The following is a 24,235-nucleotide window of genomic DNA, read 5'->3' as shown; positions in this document are numbered from 1 at the left end:
GGCTTTGCAGCAGTTTTGTGGATTATATCTTCAGGGTTCAAGCCTACTGAATTTGCAACTTTTCTTACAATTTGTTTGAATTTCTGAATATATTCTATAATACCATATGAATTGTTAACAAATTTGGGTCGCCACTTTTGACAATTCGGATCCTGACCCCCATCGATCTGGGGCTCTATTGACCCTCAAACTGGTATGTTCGATCTGGATTGCGCTTCCATCCCATGCTCAGAGTAACCAGACACAAACAAAGAAGGAAATAAAAGGGGTAAAAAGAGCAGAGAGAGGGTGAGTGGAGGGGTTATGCAGAGACACCATCAACAACAGAGGGTATTGTACCTGGACGAACCTGTACAAGCCAGGAATTGACATAAGATCTGCCCCTACAAGCTTCAATCCAAAGTCAACCTGAGGCTGCAAAACCAATGCCATAAATATTGAGAGAGAGAGATTTAAATAAATTATGAATACTAGAATAGTAAATTCTAAAAATAGTCAACATAATTTTTAAGCATATATGTAACATATACTTAGTCAAGCGAAACATTGGTTGGCCAGCCCATAACATGATATCGGCAGGCAGTTTCACAGATTTCAGAAAAGATCCCACAGCAAGGCTATTATACTTTTCCATTTTTATTTCTTTCTTCCTCTTGTTCCTCCCCTCCCCAGTCATCCTTTTAGCAAGACCACTAATGTCCACAAAAACTTGTAAAAGCTTTAGATTTGTTGCAGATTTGTACTTGGTTCTATGATTTTTAGAACAATAAGTTTTCCACTGAAACACAGAACATGTGGAGGAAAATATGTTAATCAGATGAACATAAATTTTCCCAATAAAAACACTTTTTTCCCCTCTAGTGGACCAATCTAGGGTGAGTCCCCCCCCCCCCCCCGGGTTTTTTTTTTGCCTAAACTTCTCCTTTTTAAAAGCAAAATCTGAGTCTAACGTGTTTGGTAATCAGCTTTTCCAGTTTTTAGAAGTCAACTATTTGCTTGGGAGTATTTAAACGTTACAAATTTGAAACTTTTAGAAGCAAAAAGCTAGCTTTTCCTCCAATAAATTATCTTATTCCATTATCGTCCTTAATTTCTTCCAAATATTACAAAACTATCAAAGCATTAATTATATTCCCCAAAAATACATATCTATCTTTGCCATTTTAAATACTTTTAGGCACCTTAAAATTTTTTTACCGAACACTCAAAGCCAGCTTTTTTCTTTCTAGCAGATCCTTTCTCACCAGAGGTGGGGTCAAACATTTTTAAAACAATATCAACAAGCTCCTTTTCATTAGCTCCTTTTCAAAAGGTCACGCGAAAGCCAAACTAAGCCCTAGTCATCAAATTCTCTGTAACAATGCCAGGAGACCCAGTCACAGGTTCACACACGCAAGTATGGAAGAAGAAATTTAAGCTAATCTGATGAGCTTATTAGTCAGCCCAATAAAATAACTTTCTTCTGCTCTTCTTTACCAAAGATCAAACTTATCTAATCATCAAATACCAAGTAACGACACATAATGTAACAAACAAAGAGATGTGACCTAAGATGCAAGGAGAGAGAGAGAGAGAGAATACATAGAGAGGAGAGAGTTGGAAGAGAGATGAGAAGGAAAAGAGGAGAATCAGGAGGAGAACCAGGGTTAGGGAGAGGAAAGGAAGAAATTCGTAGAGAGAGATTAGTGTGAAGATTAAAGCTTAAGTAAAACCAATTAATCATCCAACTTAAATAATCCCTTCCATATAAGCAACCAAGAAACCCAAACAATGAAACAATCAAAAATTACAAAATAACCCCAAACTAATCAAAAGTTATAACATCTTTTTATAGCAATCAAAAATTATAAGATAAACCCAGAGTAATTAAATATCCAAATAAAACCCAAGAGTAACAAAAATATCCAAATCCCCCACACCCCTAGATTAACTAAAATTCCAAAGATATCCATACCCAAAAAGAAATGGTCCCCGAATCTATCAAAAGAAATTATCCATGATCGCATAAATTGGAGGAAAAGGATTCATATAGCCGAACCCACCTAGTGGGACTTAAGGCTTGGTTTTGTTGTTGTTGTTGTTGTATCCATACCCAAAAAAATCTCTAATTATTAAATCTTCAACTCAAATATGACCACCCAGAATTATGCATAGCATAGCCGCATAGGTACCCATCAAACTTCCCCCAGTTTGAGAAAACTCAACTCTATGTTTGATATAGCATAGTAGCAACTAGCAACAACTCAACAGGAACAACTTCAACCAAGCAATTAAATCAAGAATTGGCAAAAAAATGTACTGCATCATCAATCACCATAAGAGAGTAGCAAAGAGGTCCTCCAACATAAGACTCATCACTTGAAAACTCCAAACCGTCCATATCATGGCTCACATGTGAAAACACCAATGGCCACAATGTAAGAACACAAACTAGAAAAGCACTAGCTAATCTAGTGAAGTCACCTGCAAGTATAGAAGGCTCCATCATCCTTGAATAAGTAACAAGATCTCCAAATGAGAAATTAATTTAACATGTGAATCTAAAGGCAAATCAAGTAAATATGCATCCAGTCCACACTCAATATTTGTTTCATTAGATCTGGTTAAGGAATATGTGGAGGAGAAAAAATTGATGATGGAATCACATGTTCAACAGATGTAGGAGAAATCGTCTTGAGGATATTCTCAAAAATAGGCTCAATAATTAATGAATCTTAAGTGAATCTAGAGCAAACAATAGAGGATCATTCTGCAGATCAAAAGTGAGAAATTATTATATGATAATTCAGTCATCAACAAGCGTTTTAGTCTCTGCAGTTGGCAACTTATTTTGAAATTCATTGTGAGTCTCAACGACCAAGACTATGTGATGTAGGACAAGAAGCAAGACCTTGGGAAGATCCAAGTTGGAGACTACTTAAAAAGAATTGGATTGATAATTGTTGGGTTAAGTTAGTAGTTTAATATGTGTGTTTAGTATTAATTAGTACAGGTTATGTGTATTTGGAGGTTGTTCAAAATATATGTGTAAAGTGGGGTTATGTTTGTAATGTAATGTAGTTTTAGGGGTTTTTATTTAATTTCATGTGAAGAGGATTTCTTATAAATAGCGTGTGAAAGCCATGTTGTAGGCAGTTGTTGATGAATTTGAATTGAACTGAACGTGAGTTTCCCCCCAGGTATCTCCTCTCTCCTCCCTTCCCCTACCTTCATCTCTTCCAATTTCTCCATGGCTGCAGAACCTTGATGCTGCCCCTGCATCATTTGATATCAGAGCCTAACTTTGATTTCCATTCTTCCATTTCAATCCCCCCATCATCCCCTTCTCTCTTCTCTTCTGCCTTGTTCTTCTCCCACTTTTCTCTACCAATTCCCACAATTCTCTCTATTTTTTATTTCTTCTCTTCTTCTCCCCTCTTCACTGTTCTGATTTCCTGTTCTGTCCCTAATCCTTTGCTGCCCAGCAGCCTTCTGCCCCATTTCTTCTTCTATGTTTCCTTGCACGGCAGCCTTCTGCCCTCTTTCTTCTTCTCTGTTTCCTTTCTTCTTCTCTTTAATTCTCCCCCATAACTCTCTCAACTCTCTTTCTCGTTTCTGAATTCTGTGGCTGTCTCTTGGCAGTTTCTGGCCAGCAACTCCTCCAACCCCCCCATCTTCATTTCTCTCCTTCAGTCTCTTAATTCTCTCTCTCTCTCTCTCTCTCTCTCTCTCTGAATTCAGTATTAAAAAAAAAACCACCGAAAGGCAGTTTCTGAACTTTTCAGAAATTCCAGTCATGTCCCCAAATCTCAAACACCACATTCCAGCAACCATCCTGCAACACCACCAAGCCCACCAAAAACAGAACCTCCTGAAACCCTTCCCCGCAAAATTACATCACCATCCAACCACCAGAGGACCCCCACGCGCCAGCCAAAACTTCTCCAGCAGTCGGCACTTCGAAAACTCTCATCTCTCATGCTTTTCTCATAACATCGCCCTCACCAATAAACTCCTCATCTCCTGATCTCCCCTCGACCCAAGTTTCACCACCGGAGGTGCCTCACAAGCAGCACACGCACCCCAGACGCCAGCGACCTGTGACTGGGAAACTTCCACAGTTCTCCGCAAATTCCAGTCTCACGAAAAATTGCTTCAGCCACGGGTTTTAGCCATGATATTTTGACCTACAAGATGATATTTTGATAGCAAACACAATATATTGTAAGCAAGCACGATAATTTGGCACAAAACCCTTGTCACCACCAGCATCAAAAATCAGGTTTTGTTGCTGTAATTTGTGAGTTTTCTTCATGAATTTGTTTCATTCCATCAGGACAATCAATATCAAGGTGACTTAAAGATAGTCCTTCAAGAAATTGGGAGTAAGGCTTGTAGGAAATTGTGTTAAAGGGTTGTGAATATAGCTGCAGCATGTATATGCTTAAATTCAGCAACATGATGACAAATTATAGGAAAAAGGAATCCAAACTTTGGGCACAATTTCAAGCTTTTCAACACCTTTCTCAAGTGTAGAGAAAAGGTATGCAAAACCATCATTATTGAAAAATGCACAATGAATGTGGTTTCCATAAATGGAGTCACTTGAATGCAGCTTTATCCGGAACCTCACGCAAAGCCTTATGTGGTATCTTGGATTGATAACTCTATTGTACATGTTTATGAAAGATGTTTGGTTCCCATCCAAATGGGTGAATATATGGCTAATGTTTGGTGTGATATCCTACCTATGAAGATTGGCCATGTGCTCCATGGTTCTCCTTGGTTGGATGATTTAGGTGTGACTCAAGCACATGAGAACACATGTCTTTCATTATATTGGGAACAAAATCGTTTTGAAGTCTGCTCTACAAATGAACCAAGACAAAGAATCAGTCATAATTACTCAGCTTGAAGACAATAACAAGGAAGGAAATGAATGTGTTTGAAGACATCCAAAGTCTTTCGGACATTCCAATTGTTGAGTTTGTCTTTCCCAATGTGCTTATTGATGCCAACTCTCAATTCAAGTCTATGATGCTGCCAAAGGATCGTGGTTTCTAGCATCACTCAAGTGCTAGCTTTCAAAGAATCCAAGTTTGCTTCTCCCTTTCATCCTCCAACAATTCAAAATTTGAGGCCGAATTTTTTCTAACTGGGGGAGAGTTGATGTAGGACAAGAAGCAAGACCTTGGGAAGATCCAAGTTGGAGACTAGTTAAAAAGAATTGGATTGATAATTGTTGGGTTAAGTTAGTAGTTTATTATGTGTGTTTAGAATTAATTTATATAGGATTATGAGTATTTGGGGGTTGTTTATAATACATGTGTAAAGTAGGCCAGGGTATGCTTGTAATGTATTGTAGTTTTAGGGTTTTTAGGTAATTACATGTGAAGAGGCTTTCTTATAAATTGTGTGTGAAAGCCATGTTGTAGGCAGTTGTTTATGAATTTGAATTGAATTGAACATGAGTTTTACCACTAGTATCTCCTCTCTCCTCCCTTCCCCTTCCTTCAACTCCTCTAATTTCTCCATGGTTGCAGAACCTTGATGCTGCCCCTGCATCACTATGCCAAGCTAAGGCCGCCCATAAGAAGCATCAACCATGTCTAGGGTTACTAAAGACATGCCTAGGGGCTCATCATGATTAGAAAACCCATGACACTTACCCATTGATGTTTTAGAAATTGGCGCAATAGTAATGCACAAATCATTAACATAATCATAATACTCAACTATACAACAATCTTCATGAGCACAAACACATTGGAATGTTTATCGTCAACAATTTCACTCATATCTTGAACACTTTGGAAGGGATCATACTTACTTCAAGCGCTTTCTATTTGAGGTATTGCTCTTAAGATGGGATAGCTCGAGAAATTTGTAGGCTTCGAAAGTCATGTGATAAACTTCTGACAAAGAGATATAAATCTTTCCCGTGAAACCATTTCATAGAAGTTCATTGATATCTTCTTTTTATAAAGCAAATCGACTTCGATTCTTGAATAATCCACATCACTTTTGCTTCTATTGTAACAAAAGATTCCCTTTTTATGTGGAAAAGGCCCGTACGGATCGTACATGGACGGTAGTTGGAGTCGGCGGCTCTCCAGCCTCTCCTTGGGTTCCCTCATCTGGGATCCCTGGGGAAGAGGATCAAGTTGGCCCTTGCGATGAGTTTTTCTGAGGTATTTAATATTTGATTTCTTGTCTTAACCCTTTCTTGAACACCATGACAATTTTTATATGCTCAAACATATTGCATCTAAACAAGAGATCATTATATTTAGCAGAATATTCATATCTGCTAGAAGACAATGGTTAAATGTACACAATTGGACTACTAAATGTCTCCATTAAGGAGGGGCATATTTCTCCTTCAAATGTATTTTGTCCTTCTATCTCTTCTAATTTTTTTCACAATGTTATTTTGCCACTCTAAAAAAATCTTGATCTAGCAATTTGGATGCATTGTAAGAAAATCCATACCAATTAAAAGAAATCTCTAAGTCAACTAGCCATTTCAAGAAATATTGTAGGTCTAAATTTCCTTAAAAATCTGATGGTCACCTACCTAGCTTCCATCACTTGTGAGAATTGCCAACTACTTGATACCTAAATGTGCCAAAACTGGCCATTTGTTTTCCTGGCACAAATACATGATAGAAGATGGGTTTGCAAGGATAAGAATAAAGGAAAAAAATTAAGAATTGATGCAAGAAGAAAGGCAATGATTTTTCTTTTTTTTCTTATAATGAAGAGCAAGAATGGAAACACACAAAAGTATGGACCTAGTACAAATTTCCAAGCTTACCAACTAGATAGGAAACATTAAATTAATTCCCAAAAGAGTCGAACACATATCAAAGTACATGTCGCCTTACCAAGTCCCTATAGGCATGCTTTTGACTCTAAGTCAGCTTTTTCTGCAATTTCTCACAAATCCACCCAATTTCTCACAGAAAAACTCCAAAATATCACAACAGAAACCTGAAGAGATGCTAGCAGGACAAAAATCTCTCGACTTCTGAAGTTATCAAAGGAAGTACTCAATTTTTCACAGTTACATTCAATTTTTTTCCAATATCACACAAAAAATTTCAATTTTTCCTTGATGAGGTCAAAATAAAACAGACACTCAAAAAATCAATCTCAGATAAAAATCATGGCTCACATTCAAAATATTACAAGCAAAGCTCAATCTCTCACTGCTGTAATAGATCTCTTGAAAGTGACCAAAACTTTCTCACTGATCAATTGTCTGGCCTAGGGAATTGAGGAGGGACATATGTGTCAGAAATTTATGTACTTCAACTAAATCAGGTTATAAAATAAGTCGGAGTAATGTTGGACTTGCAAGCCTGGAAATAAAAAGAGCTTAAGATTTTGCAGCTATGGGAAGAGCCCAGGAGACGTTAGGTTTATGATGGTAGAAAGTTGCAGCAGTGGACAGGTTGCAGCAGTGGGATCTGTGGCCGTTGGTGATAAAGACAAGGGATTTCCAGTGTCTTACAGATGAAGGCATCTCTCTCTGTACTTCAGAAATGGTCGCTAAGATTTTCTTCTTTTTTTCCCTCCTGTTCTTGTGCTACTGTCTTCCTCTTTGTTGTTGCTGTAACATTCTTTGGATCTCAGGGAGTCAGGAACAATTTTTTTTTCCCTCTTTCTTTCCCCAGTGCTTCTGCTGTTCTTTTCCTCTGTCGCAGGCAGCAAATGAGCCTTTCTCCACGCTACTGTGCTTCTTCTACAGTTTATTTCTGTAGTTGCAGCACAGCTTTTCCTTTTTGAGGCTTGAACTTTGGAATGAAGGGAGCTTTTTAGGCTGTTTAAACTGGCTTGGAATGAAGACAATGAGTTGTCGGACTGATGGTGGCAACAGAGAATTTATGGTTGGAACAGAGTCTACTGTGATACCAATTCAGCGTAGGATAGCAAGCGGGGGAGAGAGAGAGAGAGAATGCGGACAGAGAAAAGAGAACTAGAAGAAAAAAAAAAGAAGGGAGAAGGAGAGCAAAGAACCAGGCATATGGGAGAGATAGAGAAACAGCCATATATATACATATAGAGAGAGAGAGAGGGAGAGAGAGTTTAATGTAGAGATAAAGCATAGCAAGATCAACTAACCAGTAATAATTCAAATTCAATAATCCCTTACATCATAAGCCTACATTTATATTTATAAGCAGCCAAGAAGCCCTAAAGATAAAACAATCAAAAATTACAGCATAACCCCAGAAATAATCAAAACTTATAAGATAACTCCCCAATGTAATTAAATATCAAAATAAAACTCAAATAATTAAAGTATTCAAAACAACCTAAAATAATTAAAAGTTCAAAGATATCTGGTTTTGCCTCGAAAAAAACAGACCTCTAGTTTTTAAATCTTCAATTAGGATATTATCACATAAAATTATCAATAAGCAGTTCCCATTCAGACAATGAAGATGGTTCCCTTTTATCAGGTTTTTTTTACCTTTTTGGAGTCAATGAAGTGAATATGGTTCCTTCAAACATGTGCCAACTTAAAATCTAAGCACACTGATACCAAGCACTAAAAAATTCTACTCAATATCACAAACCTTCTCCATAAGAGACACATAGATTTTGGCAAAACAAGGAAAGCTTGGGACCAATGGCTTCAGGGTGATGCGTGGGGCAGCAAACACTTGCAAATCCACCATCTGAATTTATACAGCAAAGTAAATATTTAATAGACAGAGTAAACGAGTCTCCCTCTCTCTCTCTTTCACACACCCACACACACAAATGTTTGTGAACTATATTCCTCCAATGGCAAAACAAGTCAGTAACCTGAACAGTTGCTTTCAACCCAAATGCTTTAACAGCGACAATGACATTAGGATTTCCTGCCCATTTTAAGGATGGCTCCATAATCAACTCCTTTTCATCAGTAACATAAACTTTCATGCCTGAAAAAGACACACATATAAGGAAAACGAAATGAGGATCACAGGATTTTTTAAAAGAGAATGGAGTGCTGCAAAGTCCTGAAAAACATCCAATCAGTTAGCATATATTGCAGTATATGCACAGTTACAAGGCTAACATCCAAAATAAGAAACAAAGCTGTCAATTAGTATAGAATGCAGTATACCAGTATAAGAATTCCAACCTTTTCAGAGAAAACAGTTGATAGTTGAATGCAACCTATTCATTAAAACAAAACAAAAAAAGGCCGAAAAAAAATGAAAAGAAAAGAAATTCACAAAAAAAATGTCCTAATTGAGAGAGATTCCTCAAATTACAGTATTAGCTGACAACTAATCAACAACCAAGATGGTTGGTGTAATCACTAACACAGAGAACATGGAAGAAGAATGACCAATTTTTTGAGGTGCTAGATCATTAAACAATTTATCAGAATTGGCAGAAACCACCCACATTTAATGTTATGCTGTTTTACTGATAGCATTTGGCAAAAAATCACATAAGATAGAGAAATAGAATAAAATAAAATAAATCCAAAAAAATTACTCAGTTTCTTACAACTTCCAGTAAATGTTTATGTCAGAAAAAAACAAAAACTTCCGAAGAGATATACCAAACATCCTCTCATTGGGACTGACAAAAATTTTCTGCAAGCTGCAAATGGAAAGTGAGATGAATCCCACACAATAAACCTTCCAAACATCTATCTTAATTTATTTCACTGACAATATTTTTAAAAAAAAGGTTCAAACCAGTTTCAGGACCTTATCAAGCAATAAGCCTCTACTTGACTGAATAAAAATGATAGATGAAACAAAATTCATTCAGTTAAAAAATTTTCTGAACAACTTTCCTCCTACACACTCACCTTTCCACCTTTGTTGCCACATCCTGCATCAAGCAAAGCCCCATGTCTATGAGACAATGCTCCATCAGAATAGTTTTCTTATTTTCCATATTTCAATTTGGAAGTGCAGAACACCAGATACCCATACCGAAACACCTAAAACCAAGGACTTGGATTCTCAATGTGATATTTAATTATTTATAGTCACAGAGATTTATCTGTCGACACTGCTCTGGCATCAAGAAGTTCTCACCAGTTAAAATTATCAAAGCATTGCCACATATTCTGATACTCTGACATCTAGAACCAAGGCCTTTTATCTGAACAATCAACTTTTCTCCATGGTCTTCTGCAATCCCAGGCCTACGGCAGGTACAGACAGATGCTAGGGACCAGAAAACCTTCCAAACTCTCTCAAGGTCCTACTAGCATCAATGGCAAGAAGACCATCCATGGATTCTACCAGTCAATTATTCTCTATCTGTTGAGGATATAAAGTCACACTAGATTTGTTAGTGGTTATTCAGTCATTTAGCATTATTATTATGTGTTAAAGTTATATTAATAAGTGTGAGTTAATAAGGATATTATGGTCATTGATATTGTACTTGACATATATTATAAATAGAGGGAGAGACCTATCATTGATGTTAGGTTTTCCATTTTACCCAATTGTTCAAATGGTATCAGAGCCAGGTTCCGAACCTAGGACCTATGGGTTATGGGCACACCACACTTCCATTGCTCCCATTGCTGTTTGAAAAGGTAAATGTAGTTGTACCCAACATTTAATCTCTAATTGTGTTTGTTACGATTTCTTGTCACCTCATATTATTGTTTTGTTAGTACTTTGTCTTCTGTTGCTCTACCAAAATCTATTTTTGAAGCCCTGTCCTATTTTGGGTGGAGGAATGCAATGATAGAAGAGATGTGTGCTCTACAAGATAACGATACTTGGGACATAGTACGTCTTCCTCTTGATAAGTCTATTAAACCAGATGGTTCCTTGACTCGTTTGAAGGCCTGCCTTGTTGCTAAGGGATATACTCAAGTGTATGGCCTGGACTATTCAGACACATTCTCCCCTGTAGCCAAACTCGCCTCAGTATGTTTGCTCATCTCTTTGGCCCCCACCTATCACTAGCCTCTACACCAGTTAGACGTGAGGAATGCTTTCCTACATGGTGATCTTCAGGAGGAGGTCTATATGGAGCAACCACCTAGGTTTGTTGCTCCAGGGGAGTCAAGCTTAGTGTGTCGGCTCAAGAAGTCACTATATGGTCTAATATAGTCTTTAAGAGCATGGTTTGGTTGCTTCAGTACTTTAGTACTTGAGTTTGGCCTGCAACGGTGTGCAGTAGATCATTCTGTATTTTATCACCATACTCGATCTGAAGGATTCTGCTTATAGTATAAGTGCATGATATTATGATTACTGGTGATGATGATCAAGGTATTCAAAGCCTAAAGCATTTCCTGCAGAATAACTTTCAGACAAAGGATTTGGGACCATTGAAGTACTTATTGGGTATGAAGTATCGAGATCTTGTACAAAAATTGCCATGTCTCAGAGGAAGTGTGTTCTTGATCTTTTAGATGAGACGGGGCAGTTGGGATCCAAACTAGTTAATACACCCATACCCATGGATCCCAATAGTAAGTTACTGTCAAATATGGGTGATTTGTTGCCTAACCAAGACGGTACCATAGACTTCTTGGAAAGTTGAATTATCTTATAGTCACTTGACCAGATATATCCTTCGCAACAAGTGTTGTAAGTCAGTTTCTCAATTCCACAAGAACAAGTCACTAGGATGAAATAATTCGCATTTTGAGATATCTCAAAGTTGCACCAAGGAGAGTTCTTTAACATTAGGATCGAGGCCACACTCATATTCAGGGATATACACGTGCAGATTGGGTCAGGTCGCCTTCCGATCAAAAAACCAACAAACGGCTACTGTATTTTTGTTGATGGTAATTCGGTGTCATGGAAAAGTAAGGGGTCGTTTGGTATCACTGTCAAAAATTTGAGAAATGAAAACCAAAAACAAGAAACAAAAACTAAAAACTAGAAACCAGAAACTTGTTTGGTTAACATTTATAAGACTAATACAAATTAAAAACTCAATTAAAAAATACTCATTTTCATCTTTAAATCAAATAATGCTATAAAAATACAGTTAAAATAATAAAATTACAAACAATACACATTAAAAAAATTACTATAATAAAATAAAAATTATTATAATTGTTTTACTTTCAAATTTTACTTTACAAAGAAAATTTTACTGGCCATAACAATTGAAAAATAGTGAAAGTATTTTTTAATTGCCTTCATTATTATTTTTTGAAATTTATGTATATGTTTCTTTGATTATATTTAAATTCATATGATCATTTAATTTTAATTTTAATTTAAAAGTGTATAAAAAGAATAATTTAATCCAAAAAAACTATTTCTGGATATTAAATTTTTTGGCAAAAGGTTGCCAAAACAACTGAAAACCATAAAATCTAGTTTTCAGTTTTTTGGCAAATAGCAGAAAGCTAGCAATAGAAACAGAAAACTGACAATATAAACAAACGCGTTTTTATAATCTGTTTTTTCACTGTGAAGAAACAAAAACAGAAAACAGAAAACAACAACGATACCAAACAAGCCCTAAGAAACAAGTTGTGGTGTCCAAGTCAAGTGTTGAGTTAGAGTATAGGGTGATGGTGCGCACAATACATGTAAACTTCTTGGGTTGAAGAACATGTTGAAAGAACTAGGCTTTCCACATTCTCAGCCTATGGAGTTAATGTGTGACATCGAGCTGCTATTCATATTGCCTCCAATCCAGTCTTCCATGAGTAGACAAAGCACATTGAAGTTGATTGCCACTTTATTCTGAAGAAACTTATACAGAAGCTCATTACAACCACTTATATGAAATCTAAGTTTCAGCTTGTTGATTTGTTTACTAAAGCGTTGGGAGGTACTCATGTGAAATTCATTTGTAACAAGCTAGGAGCATATGATATATATGATCCAGCTTGAGGGGAGTGTTAATGGTTATTTAGTCATTTAGCATTATTATTATTATTATGTCTTAGAGTTATGTTAATATGAGTTAGTAAGGGTATTATGGTCATTGGAATTGTACTTGACATATAATATAAATAGAGGGAGAGACCTATCATTGATGTTAGGTCTTGCACTTTACCCAATTATTCAACAAGATTGTTCACAGTGAATTGCTCTCAAACGCAGTTTGAAATTCATATCATTAAGATGGTACATATATTTCATTTCAGTCATAATTAGAGTTTAGAGTACACTACCACTATAACATACCAATAATGTGCAAAACTACGCACATAAAACATTCCCCATATCTTTATAACAAGTACATATGCAAGGAATGCTAATATAGCTATCAAACTTTTAAACAAGCTTCTTGTTCTACCTTTTTTTTTCGATTAAACAAGCTACCTCTTCTGAATGGTAAATGTTGAAGTCTCCCTAAGTGCACAAAAGAACCAAAAAACGAGTGTAACAGCTCAACTAACCTTGAAAAGTTGGAGGTAAAGACCCTAACGTCAATTCTTCAAATTCAACAGACTCAATTTTATAGTTTGGAATTTGCTCAGCAATAATGGGCTTTGCAATGTCCTTTGCAGTCTTGCAAATTGCCTAAATCGAAAAAGTTAATCCATAAATACCCACTCAAAGACCAGCAATTGACCACTATTATAATCCACAAATGTAACTACACTTAAAGAAATACCTTGTCCAGGTAAGGCCACATATATTCTATAAACTTGTTCAGCCAGTCAATCTTCATGAAAACAACGGAAAAAATTGTTTTAAAAAGCATGCTTGTCAAAACAAAATGCAAATAAGACAATGAAATGATGTGGTAGTTAGAAGTTTCCACAAAAGATGACATCATACACGATCATAATCTGGATTTTTCACCCAAAGAGGTATTTCTGGAAGTAACCGCTGCAAAATTTGCGAGTCTTGCTCAGCCAATGGATGAATAACAGGATCCTGCACAAACCATCGTCAAGATAATTAAACTTAATCTATAGCAAATATGAAGCATTAAATTCAACAATCCACAAAATGCACCAAAGAAGAAATTCTGCGTGTGTGGACATGCATGGTAAGAATGTGCATAAATCCTTACACACTCACAATTGAACCCAAGCCCCAAGATCTCCATTGCTCTTTATTTCATTCAACACAATTCCACAACATATCAGCTTTTCATATATTAACTGAAACAGAAATAAAAGAAAAGAAAAAACTACAAAGAGTATGTATTCAAGTTTTACCAAATTATGATCAGAAGAAAATAAGAAAAACACTGTCCAATTGCAACACTAAACATGCATCAGGGCTTGACCTTGAATCTTGTTACAAGAGTCAAAAATTGGCATCTCACTTCTCATTAGATTTCATGACGATGGCAGCTTAGACACTATTTTAGCAAAACATCAATAAAGACCTAGCAACACTACAAATTGCATCCTTTAGATTTTTAAGTTCATTGTGATGTTTCTGTGGTTTTAAGACTTGGTTCTAGGGTGTGCTTTAGAAAATTGTGAACTGGACAAAAGGTAGGATTTTAGTATAACTTTTTAGCTAAAATCAGTTTTTTTAAGTTTATATTGCTTAGGGTAGGTTAGGTGGTTTTTAGTTTTTGCTCCATTTTTTTGTCTTTATAAAATAAGTTTGCATTAATAAAAAAATATTTAAAAAAAAACACACAAAACTGTTGATTCTTGTACTTCGCCTATGTAACACAAATTACCTCTATAAACACAGCCGGTTCCAAGCCCGGATTAAGGAGCAGGGTTGTGTTAGGTAGCTGACAACCAACTAAAACTTGTCATATTTTTTTTTATGATAAAATAAAGTATATTAGATAAGGAAAAAAGAAGGTATAACATGCAAGGACAAGGGGTCTGCCAAAAAAAAGAAAATAAATAAAAATAAATAAATTAAAAAAATAAAGATCACATCAAGAAACTAGATAAAATTAACCAAGAAAAGCCCTTTCAGACCCTTTACATCATAATTTACCGAACTCTTCAAATTTGCTAATTCTCTTTGACCCTTCAATTTACGACTTTTGCCATCGTCCAATCGAACCTCATTTCCTCCAATATCACTCAACTTTAAATCCAAATTATCCAAAAGATCTTGAGCTTCTAGATCCTCCTTGGGAATTTCCTCCACATGAGCAGGCAATATCCCATCCCTATGTTGTAAATTGTTGACTAAACCATCATTTCCAAAAATAGGCACTCCCTTCAAAACCTTCCAATGGTGCAAAATGAACATAAGATAAATCCCCTACTTAGTCGCTAGTTACAAATGCATACCCATATTGTTTCCAAATCTCATCCAACAATAGCCCTACACCATAGCCAAATTCACTCAAATCATCATTTTCTGACTCCAAAATATCCCCCCATTTCTTAACCTCCTTTTCTTTCCTATCCCCATTGTTGCACCCAACCACCTTCTTTGTAAGAGAATCTTCCACTATGCTAAGTTCTCATCTAGAGTCTATCCTTAAAAGCTTTGTCCTTGTTGCACCAAAATTTTCTCTCTTCTCATCAAACACCTTCCTCATCTTGGCACCGATACAAGCTAACTTCCGACAAGCATGCACCTCACTACCCTCAAATCTATCAAAATTTAAACACAAGATACCATCAATCTCCCCCATAATTGCTCCTCGAATTTTATATCTTACCTCACCATTTTTTGAACACTCTTCTAGCCTTGTTACATTTTTAATACCACAATCTAATTCTAGTTTCGAACTATTAATAATCTAGGTATGTACCAGAGTTTGATTAGCTACGCTTGAAGTTTGGAGTGTTGGACTCCAGAGATGAAGTTTAACCTCCTCCTTCCCACTGCTCATTTTTTAGCTCTAAAGTTCGAAATATGGTCCTTTCCGTTCTTGAAATCCGGCTCTGACTTGTCTGATTCCTGGTTTCCCTATCCAACATCCTGACCTTCGCCATTTGCCTTTTGAATAGAACCCAAGGAATGAGGACCTCCCCTAGACTCCTCATTAGAGCCCAACTTAGATAAACTTAAGTCTTGAGCTTGCTTAAGTAAATGGCCCAGTTTATATAAAAAAGAAATACCCTTCTTATCAATTAGTTGGGCCAGGTCCAAAACAAGAATCATGCCTCTTAGCCCATATCTCTTTGCTTCCTCCCCCCTTGAATGCAGCCCTAGCAACATCTGAAACGAACAAATCCTCCATCAGAACCCTAGCTAGCTTCTCAAGCAAATCCGACAGGTTAACAAAGATTGCAGCTTTCAGAGGTTGCAGAATGTTTGACAATTGGTCGGCTATGTTTGGTTCCAACAAATTAACAATGACTACTAGTGACTTCGGAAGCTCAGCCTGGTCCATCTAAACTACACTGCCACATCAACAGCACCTATGCTCCTTAACGGCCGCCATAACTCAAGCTCCAAAGAGGGCTTGACGATTGCTACCCTCACCTCTATCTATATTACCTTCCAGGACAACATGCCTCCACAATTTGAAATATGGATGACCATCTGCAATCATAAGACCCAAATCTTTTCGAAACTACTTCACCAAGTCGCAGAAAACACTCGCAAAGCTTCTCCATTCCTCACCTTTTGTGCTACTGGGAATGAACACAAAAAATCTCCTATGATTCCAACCCAACACTAACTCCAGGAACTTTCCCACCTTCCTCCACCTAATTGACAGCCAATAGTTTGCAATACCCTTGCGAAAGCTCCAAAAACCCCTGCGCATCACCAAAATCCAACAATCCTACGACAAATCATTAAATGTCCTCTTTCAATAACCTAACCCATATAATCCAAACATCATTCTTCTCGACCACGAGCAAAGATGATCTCCCCTTGCCCTTGTCTAGACACAGATCAAAGGGCTTGTCATAACCTAAACCAGCAATGCGCAAGGAGGAAAGGAATAGTATCATGAGGGAGAGGAAGAGGGAGAGAGACAACTTGTCAGATCTTTATAACATGAATCATTACCAAATATTCACTAAGGCATTCCCTACAACTTACGCTTTGCACTTATACCACCCAAGTGAAGTGAGAAATGAACAAGGGTGGAATAGACCAGATCAGTCTAGAAGGGGGAGTGCTAAGAAATTAGCACAGGAAGCAACGACTAGATTAGCAACTTGGAAATTGAAATATAGGGATATTTACAAGCAATAGCATGGAGATAGTGGATACAATGATTAGAAGGAAGATTAACTTTACCTGCCTTCAAGAAACGAAATGGGTATAGGAGCTAGAGAAATTAAGAAATTAGGATTTAAACTTTGGTACAATGGAAAAGAGAAACATAAAAACAGGGTGGGAATCATTGTAGACAAAAATCTAAAAGATAAATGTAGTAAATGTTAAAATAATAGGAGATAGGATCATAAAATTAAAATAGCTCTAGGACTAGAGATAATAAATGCTATTAGTGCACATGCTTCTCAAATGGGCTTAGCCAAAAACCTTCAAAGATAATTTTGGGAAAATATGGATAGTATTATACAAGGAATACCGGCATATGGAAAGACAACTATCTGAGTTGGTTTGAATGGACACATTGGAAAGAATATAGGTTATTAGGGTATACATGGAGGTCATAGATATGGAGATAAAAAATGAGGCCGATGACACAATTTTAGATTTTTCCATGTCCTACAATTTGGTTATATCGAATACTTGTTTTATAAAAAGATAAGAACATTTAATAACTTTCAAGACAACAACAATAACAAAAACAAGCCTTAAGTCCAACCAAGTGGAGTCGGCTACATGAATCCTTTTCCACCACCCAATCAAGAGTGTTTTCCTCTATTAGATTAAGGGTTATTAAATCCTTCTTAATACCTCATTTCAAGTTATTTTAGACCTACCCCTACCCTTTTCATGCCAAACACAATAACTAACTCACTCCTCCTTACAAGAGCTCTACTAGGCCCGCGTTTCAAATGCCCAAACCATCTAAGCCGCCCCTCCCTTATCTTGTTTTCAACTGATGTTATGCCTAAATTATTATGTATATGTTCATATCTTACTTTATCTTCTAATGTGAAACCACTCCTCCACCTTAACATTCGCATCTCAGCAACTTTTATTTTATGTACATGTTATTTCTTAGTTGCCCAACGTTCTAAACCATAAAGCATAGCCGGTCTTATAGTAGTCTTATAAAACTTTCTTTTTAATTTTAAGGGTATTTTATGATCACACAACACACTCCTCCATTTTACCCAGCCTATTTTAATTCTATGTACTACATCTTCTTCAATTTCCCCTTCAAGAGTGAGCAAAATAAAAGCCAAGTAGATTTCTTCTTAGCTAGGAACGAGGATCGCATATCATGTAAAGATTGTAAAGTTATCCCAAGTGAAAGTTTTGACTACACAACATAGTCCTAGTATTAGATATATATATATATATATATATATATCTTAAAAAATGGAAGAGAAAGAGCAGACTAATCAATGCAAAAAAATTTGGTGGTGGAGCATGAAGGGAGATAACATAGTAAAATTCAAAAATAAAATGATTAAAGAGAGCTATTGGACAATGAGTAATAAGGAGGATGCAAACACTATGTGGAAAAGAATGGTTAACTCTATCATAAAAATAGCAATAAAGGTCTTAGCCGAATCCAAAGGAACATACTAAGGCAATAAAGAAAGTTGATGGCTGGATCAAGATGTCCAAAAAGTCGTAAAGACAAAAAAGAAACTGGTATAAAACATCGCAACGTCGTAGAAATATAGAAAATCTTGAAAAGTATAAAGAGGCAAGAAAAAATGCACAAAAAAAAAAAAAGGGGGCTATTAGTGAAGCTAAACAAAGAGCTTATGATACTTTATATACTAGACTAGATACAAAAGAAGGAGAAAGAGACATTTATAAACTTGTTAGAGCTAGAGAAAAAAAAAATGCAAAGGTTTAGGCCATATAAAATGTATAAAAGACGAGAATGATAATGTCTTAATCAAATAAAAAGACATAAAAGAGAGATGGTGGAGATACTTTAATAAGTTGTTTAATCAAAACCAAACTAAAAACTTGAGCTTGAAAGTAACAAATGAGTAAAAGACTAAATATAGGAGATTATTCACAAAATAAGAGTCCTTAAAGTTAAGATGGCTTTAAGAAAAGATGAAAAGTGGGAAATCTATAGCATCAAATAACATACCAATTGAAGTTTGGGAATGTTTACAGGGATAAAGGAAGTATATGGTTAAATAATGTAGAGGATCCCTCCCCTTTTAAGGTTTTCTACTAAAAGGATTGCCTCCCACGGGGAAAAATAAATAAATAAATAAATATGGGGCACTTTTCTTGGGACTCTCCACGCATCCATGCAGCTTTCCAAGGAAAGCATGCGTTTGTCCTACCACTCATAAGATTAACAAAAATTTGATCAAAAAATAGGACTTTTCCCTACCTTCCATCTTATAGCATCGTCATCACCTAGCCTTATTTTGGTATTGCACAGCTTCCCAGTAATGCCAGCACATCACTTTCTTCCCAATCTTTCATACAGCCCCATTGTCATCACCGTACATGACTTTAGCAACCAACTCCTTTTGTCTGTGGCAAATTTTTAAACAAGGCTGGGTGGGAATTCTTGAGTCTCATACCCACGCCACATATCCAAGCAAATCTGAACTGGTTATCATAAAAACCCCAAAAAGTATGAATCTTGAAAACAGAACATTCCCCCCGTAATCCCTTTCCATATACCAACATCATAGGATTAAGTAACTTCCTTCAAACCAGCACTCTTCAGTTTGCCTAAACTTTTCATTCATGGCCCTCTTCTGAAGACCTCACTCTCTGCTGCATCTCCTTATAGTCATTTTCTCAAAAAGTACTGAATTATTTGTAAATGTTATATTTAAGGAAAAAGTGAAGTACTGCAGCATTATCTTTGCCAAAGTTACTGTGATATTACCATTACATCACTGCAGTGTCACTTTTATGTTTAAGCCACTACAATATTTAAGTTGCAGTTGCGTGCTCAGGTGAGAGTTTTATGCCTTTCCTTTCTTTTCTTTTTTTTTTAGTTGGATCTTAATCTACATCAGCGATTTTACTTAAACCGGGTCTAGGATTTATTCTATTAGGTTCTAAGAGGAATGAGATTGCAATGCTCTTTCTTAGAGGCATTTGTTTTATCAATGAAGAATCTCTAGCTTTGAAGCTCTCATATGGAGGGCTAGAGTGATTGTTTACAAAAGCCTAGGCATAATCTAGCCTGCATTGTTTTCCTTATTTCAATTTGGCCTAACCCTAATCTCTTCATGCAGTGTTAACAATAACAAATCCTGCACACTTAATTTCAACCCTAGTACACATTGTAGGAAACATACCCAATTTAAAGCTCAATTGGACCCCAATAATTGTGCTGCCAAAATTTCTTACACCTAGCTGAAAGTACCTCCATTTGCACAAGCCCTTTTATACACATCTTAGCAACATTCAGATTTCATGGTTTGGTTCATGCAGCACCAATAATACAATGTCCATTTTAAATTTTCTTTTCCAAGACAATACAACAATGCCTTACATGGATACCTATTATTGTTTGGGAATAAACCAGAAAGACACTGGCCAAGGAGGATATAAACCCATACAATCTATCCCATAATGGATAGGCACATAAACACTGCAACAAAGGGAAAAGATATTCGAAGAAGAGTGATACTATAAAGCTCGAGCAAAGGCTATTGGAACCGACATTTTTTATACATGACTCTGTTACTTCTTGTGCTAAAGCAAAGTTGAATTCAACAGTGGTTGGCTCAAAATTCAGAATCTTCCATTTGGTTTTAGCTACTTTGTTTAACCATCCATCTGGTTTCTAAGAAAACTAAGGAAAATATTGAATCCTGTGATTTCACCTACATGGTTTCCAAGCAGTGAATACTCTGCTCAATTAAGCTAACTAGTTGCAAAGGCTCAGCTGAGTGGAGCTTTTTCCCATTTTATTGTGGATCAAACAACAACAAAATCCACGCTCAAAATTTCAGTTTTTGTCCTATCTTACTTTTTCTCCAGAACCAAATAGAATAAATAAATGAGGTGGATGTCTTCAACAAGTTTAAAATAACAACAACAACAACAAAACCAAGCCTTAGTCCCACTAAGTTGGGTCAGCTATATGAATCCTTTTCCGCCAATTTATGCGATCATGGACCATTTTTTTTTATAGATTCAAGGATATTAAATTCTTACTCACTATCTCCTCTCAAGTTATTTTAGGTCTACCTCTATCCCTTCTACTGCCCCCCACAGTAACTAAATCACTCTTCCTTATAGGTGTACTGTGTAGCCTACGTTGCAAGTGTCCATACCATCTGAGTCGTCCCTCTCTTATCTTATCTTCTGCAGGAGCTACACCTAATTTACCACGAATATGTTCATTCCTTAATTTATCTTTCAATGTTATACCACTCATCCATTTAAGCATTCTGATCCATATAACATAACTGGTCTTATAGCTACCCTATAAAACTTCTCTTTCAATTTTAAGGGTATTTTACGATCACATAGCACACTTGAAACATTTCTCCATTTTACCCAACCTGCTTTAACTCTATGCATTACATCATCTTCAATTTCTCCTTCAGCTTGCATAATTAATCCTAGATATCGAAATCTACAAGTGCTATTTATTTCATCATCATCAAGTTTAACTTTGTCTCTAATATTCCTCCTATCATTACTAAAATTACATTTCATATATTTTATTTTATTTCTACTTATCCTAAAGTCTCTAGATTCCAAAGTTTCTCTCCATAATTCTAACTCAGCCTCTACTCCGTCCCTAATTTCGTCAATTAATACAATATCATCTACAAACAACATACACTATGAAACCTCCTTTTGAATACTTTTAGTCAATTGGTCCATCACTAAAGCAAAAAGATAATGACTCAAAGCAGATCCTTGACGTACACTTATGGTACTTGAAAATTCTCTAGTTTCTCCATCTATAGTCCTTACACTAGTCATTACTCCATCGTACATATCCTTAATGACATCGATATACCTACAACATACACCTTTTTTTATTTTCTAAAACCCACCATAAAACTTCCCTAGGTATCTTATCATATGTTTTCTCAAGGTCAATAAATATCGCATGCAAGTCCCTCTTCTTTTCCCTAAACTTTTCCGTTAATCTTCTTAAAAGATAAATAGCTTCTGTGATAGATCTCCCAGGCATAAAACCAAATTGATTTTCTAAGATCTTCGTTTCTAACCTTAATCTTTGTTCAACTACCTTTTCCCATAGTTTCATTGTATGACTCATAAGTTTAATTCCACAATAGTTATTACAATTTTGAATATCTCCTTTATTTTTGTATATAGGTATTAAAGCATTTTTCCTCCATTCATCTGGCATTTTCTTAATTTTTACAATTTTATTAAATAAATTAGCTAACCATATAATTCCGTTATCACCCAAGCATTTCCAAACTTCAATTGGGATGTTATCTGGTCCCATAACTTTCCCATTTTTTATCTTTTTTAGTGCAAACTTAACTTCATTAACTCCAATTTTGCGAATAAATCTTATATTTTTAGTCTTTTCCTCATTTGACAATTCTAAGTTTAAGCCTTCTATTTGGTTTTCGTTAAACAACTTACTAAAATAACTTCGCCATCTTTCTTTAATATCTTCATCCTTAACCAAGACAATATCATCCTCACTTTTTATACATTTTACATTTCCTAAGTCCTTGCTCTTCCTTTCTCTAGCTTTAGCAAGTTTAAATATATCTCTTTCCCCTTCTTTTGTACCTAATCTATCATACAAACTATCAAATGATCTATATTATGATTGTTAATAAAGATGATGCTTCTCCATATACACTGAGGAACCGGGAAAAAAAAACATTGGCAAATACCCGGGCAGACATTTATTCAATCAAATCAAGAACTTGGAAATAAATGCCAAGTTCTCTGCCACTTCACCAATTTTTTTTCCCTTGCTGTAACACAAAAGCAGACATTTAACACCCATTTTCTACAGGAGCAATTATATGAAAAATATGCAAGTTAAATGCAACAAGAAAATCCAGTAGCAATGCATAGAGAACCATAACAAGACTTATCGCCCCAAAAAGTTTAGGTTGAATCCAGGTTATACTCTATGCAATTAAAAAGGAGAAAAAATACCTCAACGCCAGTAGGTTGGAAATAGATGAAGAGATAATACCCAACAAGAAGACCCACAGACACCCCAAATCCAAATCCACAAAACCCCATTATAGTGCTGAAGAAACCCATCTCTTCTCGCCTCCAAATTTACACGAACTACTACTCCCTCAGTCCCTCTTCTACGACACCCTCAAAAAATTCTACACAGAAAAAACGAAAACAAAGCAAAACAAAACGAGAACAATACCCACCAACAAAAACCCTATCGCTCTTCAACGCCCAATCTCCCCTCCCGACTCCGAAATCCAACAATTCCCACAAAACCCAGCTCGTATTTTCCTCAAATCATCCCCCTCCTGCATCAAACAAACAAGAAAATCAAAAGCAGAATGGTTAATCAGGGCAATAGAAAGACCCAATTGTCCTGCGCCGATCCAGTCCACCCTATTATTCGCTGAAAATTCAGATAAACCTTCCCTTCATTCAACGAATATGGCGCTTCGGTCGCTGAAATGTATCGCGCAAGGAGACAGAGAGAGAGACAGGTGTTGGAATCACAGCTGAGGGCAGAAGAGTAAATTATGCGTAGCAGATAAACCAGAATAAAATAAAGGAAAGCGTTTCTTACAAGGCGTACCTCCTGGGGTGGCATCTTTCCATAACCACCATAGCACGGTATTCTTTTGCTGCGAGTATAGGCGACCTCCCACGTAGCAGCATCCAAAGAAAGTCAACCGAAATTCATAGTCTAGATTTTCATTTTCTCTGATAAAACAAAAGGGCTTTCAAGGGAAATTTTTCTTCGACTTTCTTTAAAGTTGGAACACGAGATATCATTAAAAATTGAATCTTTAGCAATTAATTGAAGTGATGCACACATTTAGAAATGAAATCATCGCTGGTCTACTTTAAAATTACTTAATTAGAACACATATTCCTTACTTGAGTCCTCTTAATTTTATTGCTTTTTCAAAAAAAATTAGACGCATTGCTATTACAAAAAATAAAAATAAAAATATTTAGTTTGCCTGAGCAAAATTGTTGCCTAATATAATTTAATTATTTAAGGTTAAATGAAAATTATCATGAACAATTAGTTAGTAAAATTAATGATTTATCATTTAAGTAATAAAAATATGAAGGAAAAGTAAGTTGAAGAGTTAAAATTTATCTGTTTTGTTATTGTTCATATAAATGTAAGATTTTGTTGTTTTGCACATGATATTTTT

General features: G+C 36.0%; 1 protein-coding gene across 5 annotated transcripts in view; it reads right to left on the bottom strand.

Moving 5' to 3' along the window:
- Positions 1 to 23,701, bottom strand: part of LOC131156653 (synaptotagmin-2-like) — a 47,146-nt gene extending 23,445 nt beyond the window's left edge. Inside the window, exons 1-8 of one of the 5 annotated variants that reach the window (XM_058110504.1) lie at positions 23,644 to 23,701; positions 23,025 to 23,566; positions 13,722 to 13,820; positions 13,555 to 13,605; positions 13,337 to 13,460; positions 8,797 to 8,915; positions 8,565 to 8,666; positions 340 to 414 (exon numbers count right to left, since the gene is read on the bottom strand). In XM_058110504.1, coding sequence (XP_057966487.1) covers positions 340 to 414; positions 8,565 to 8,666; positions 8,797 to 8,915; positions 13,337 to 13,460; positions 13,555 to 13,605; positions 13,722 to 13,820; positions 23,025 to 23,135 — 681 coding nt within the window. In that variant the 5' untranslated portion in view covers positions 23,136 to 23,566; positions 23,644 to 23,701. Of the gene's footprint in view, positions 1 to 339; positions 415 to 8,564; positions 8,667 to 8,796; positions 8,916 to 13,336; positions 13,461 to 13,554; positions 13,606 to 13,721; positions 13,821 to 23,024 lie in introns of all 5 variants that reach the window. The other 4 variants (XM_058110505.1, XM_058110507.1, XM_058110506.1 and 1 more) reach the window with 4 other exon arrangements.
- Positions 23,702 to 24,235: the final 534 nt, after the last annotated feature.

This window comes from Malania oleifera, chromosome 5 (assembly GCF_029873635.1).
Source record: "Malania oleifera isolate guangnan ecotype guangnan chromosome 5, ASM2987363v1, whole genome shotgun sequence".
Classification (NCBI taxonomy): Eukaryota; Viridiplantae; Streptophyta; class Magnoliopsida; order Santalales; family Ximeniaceae; genus Malania; species Malania oleifera.
Note: the sequence above shows the minus strand (reverse complement) of the source record. Positions and strands in the feature narration are given on the sequence as shown.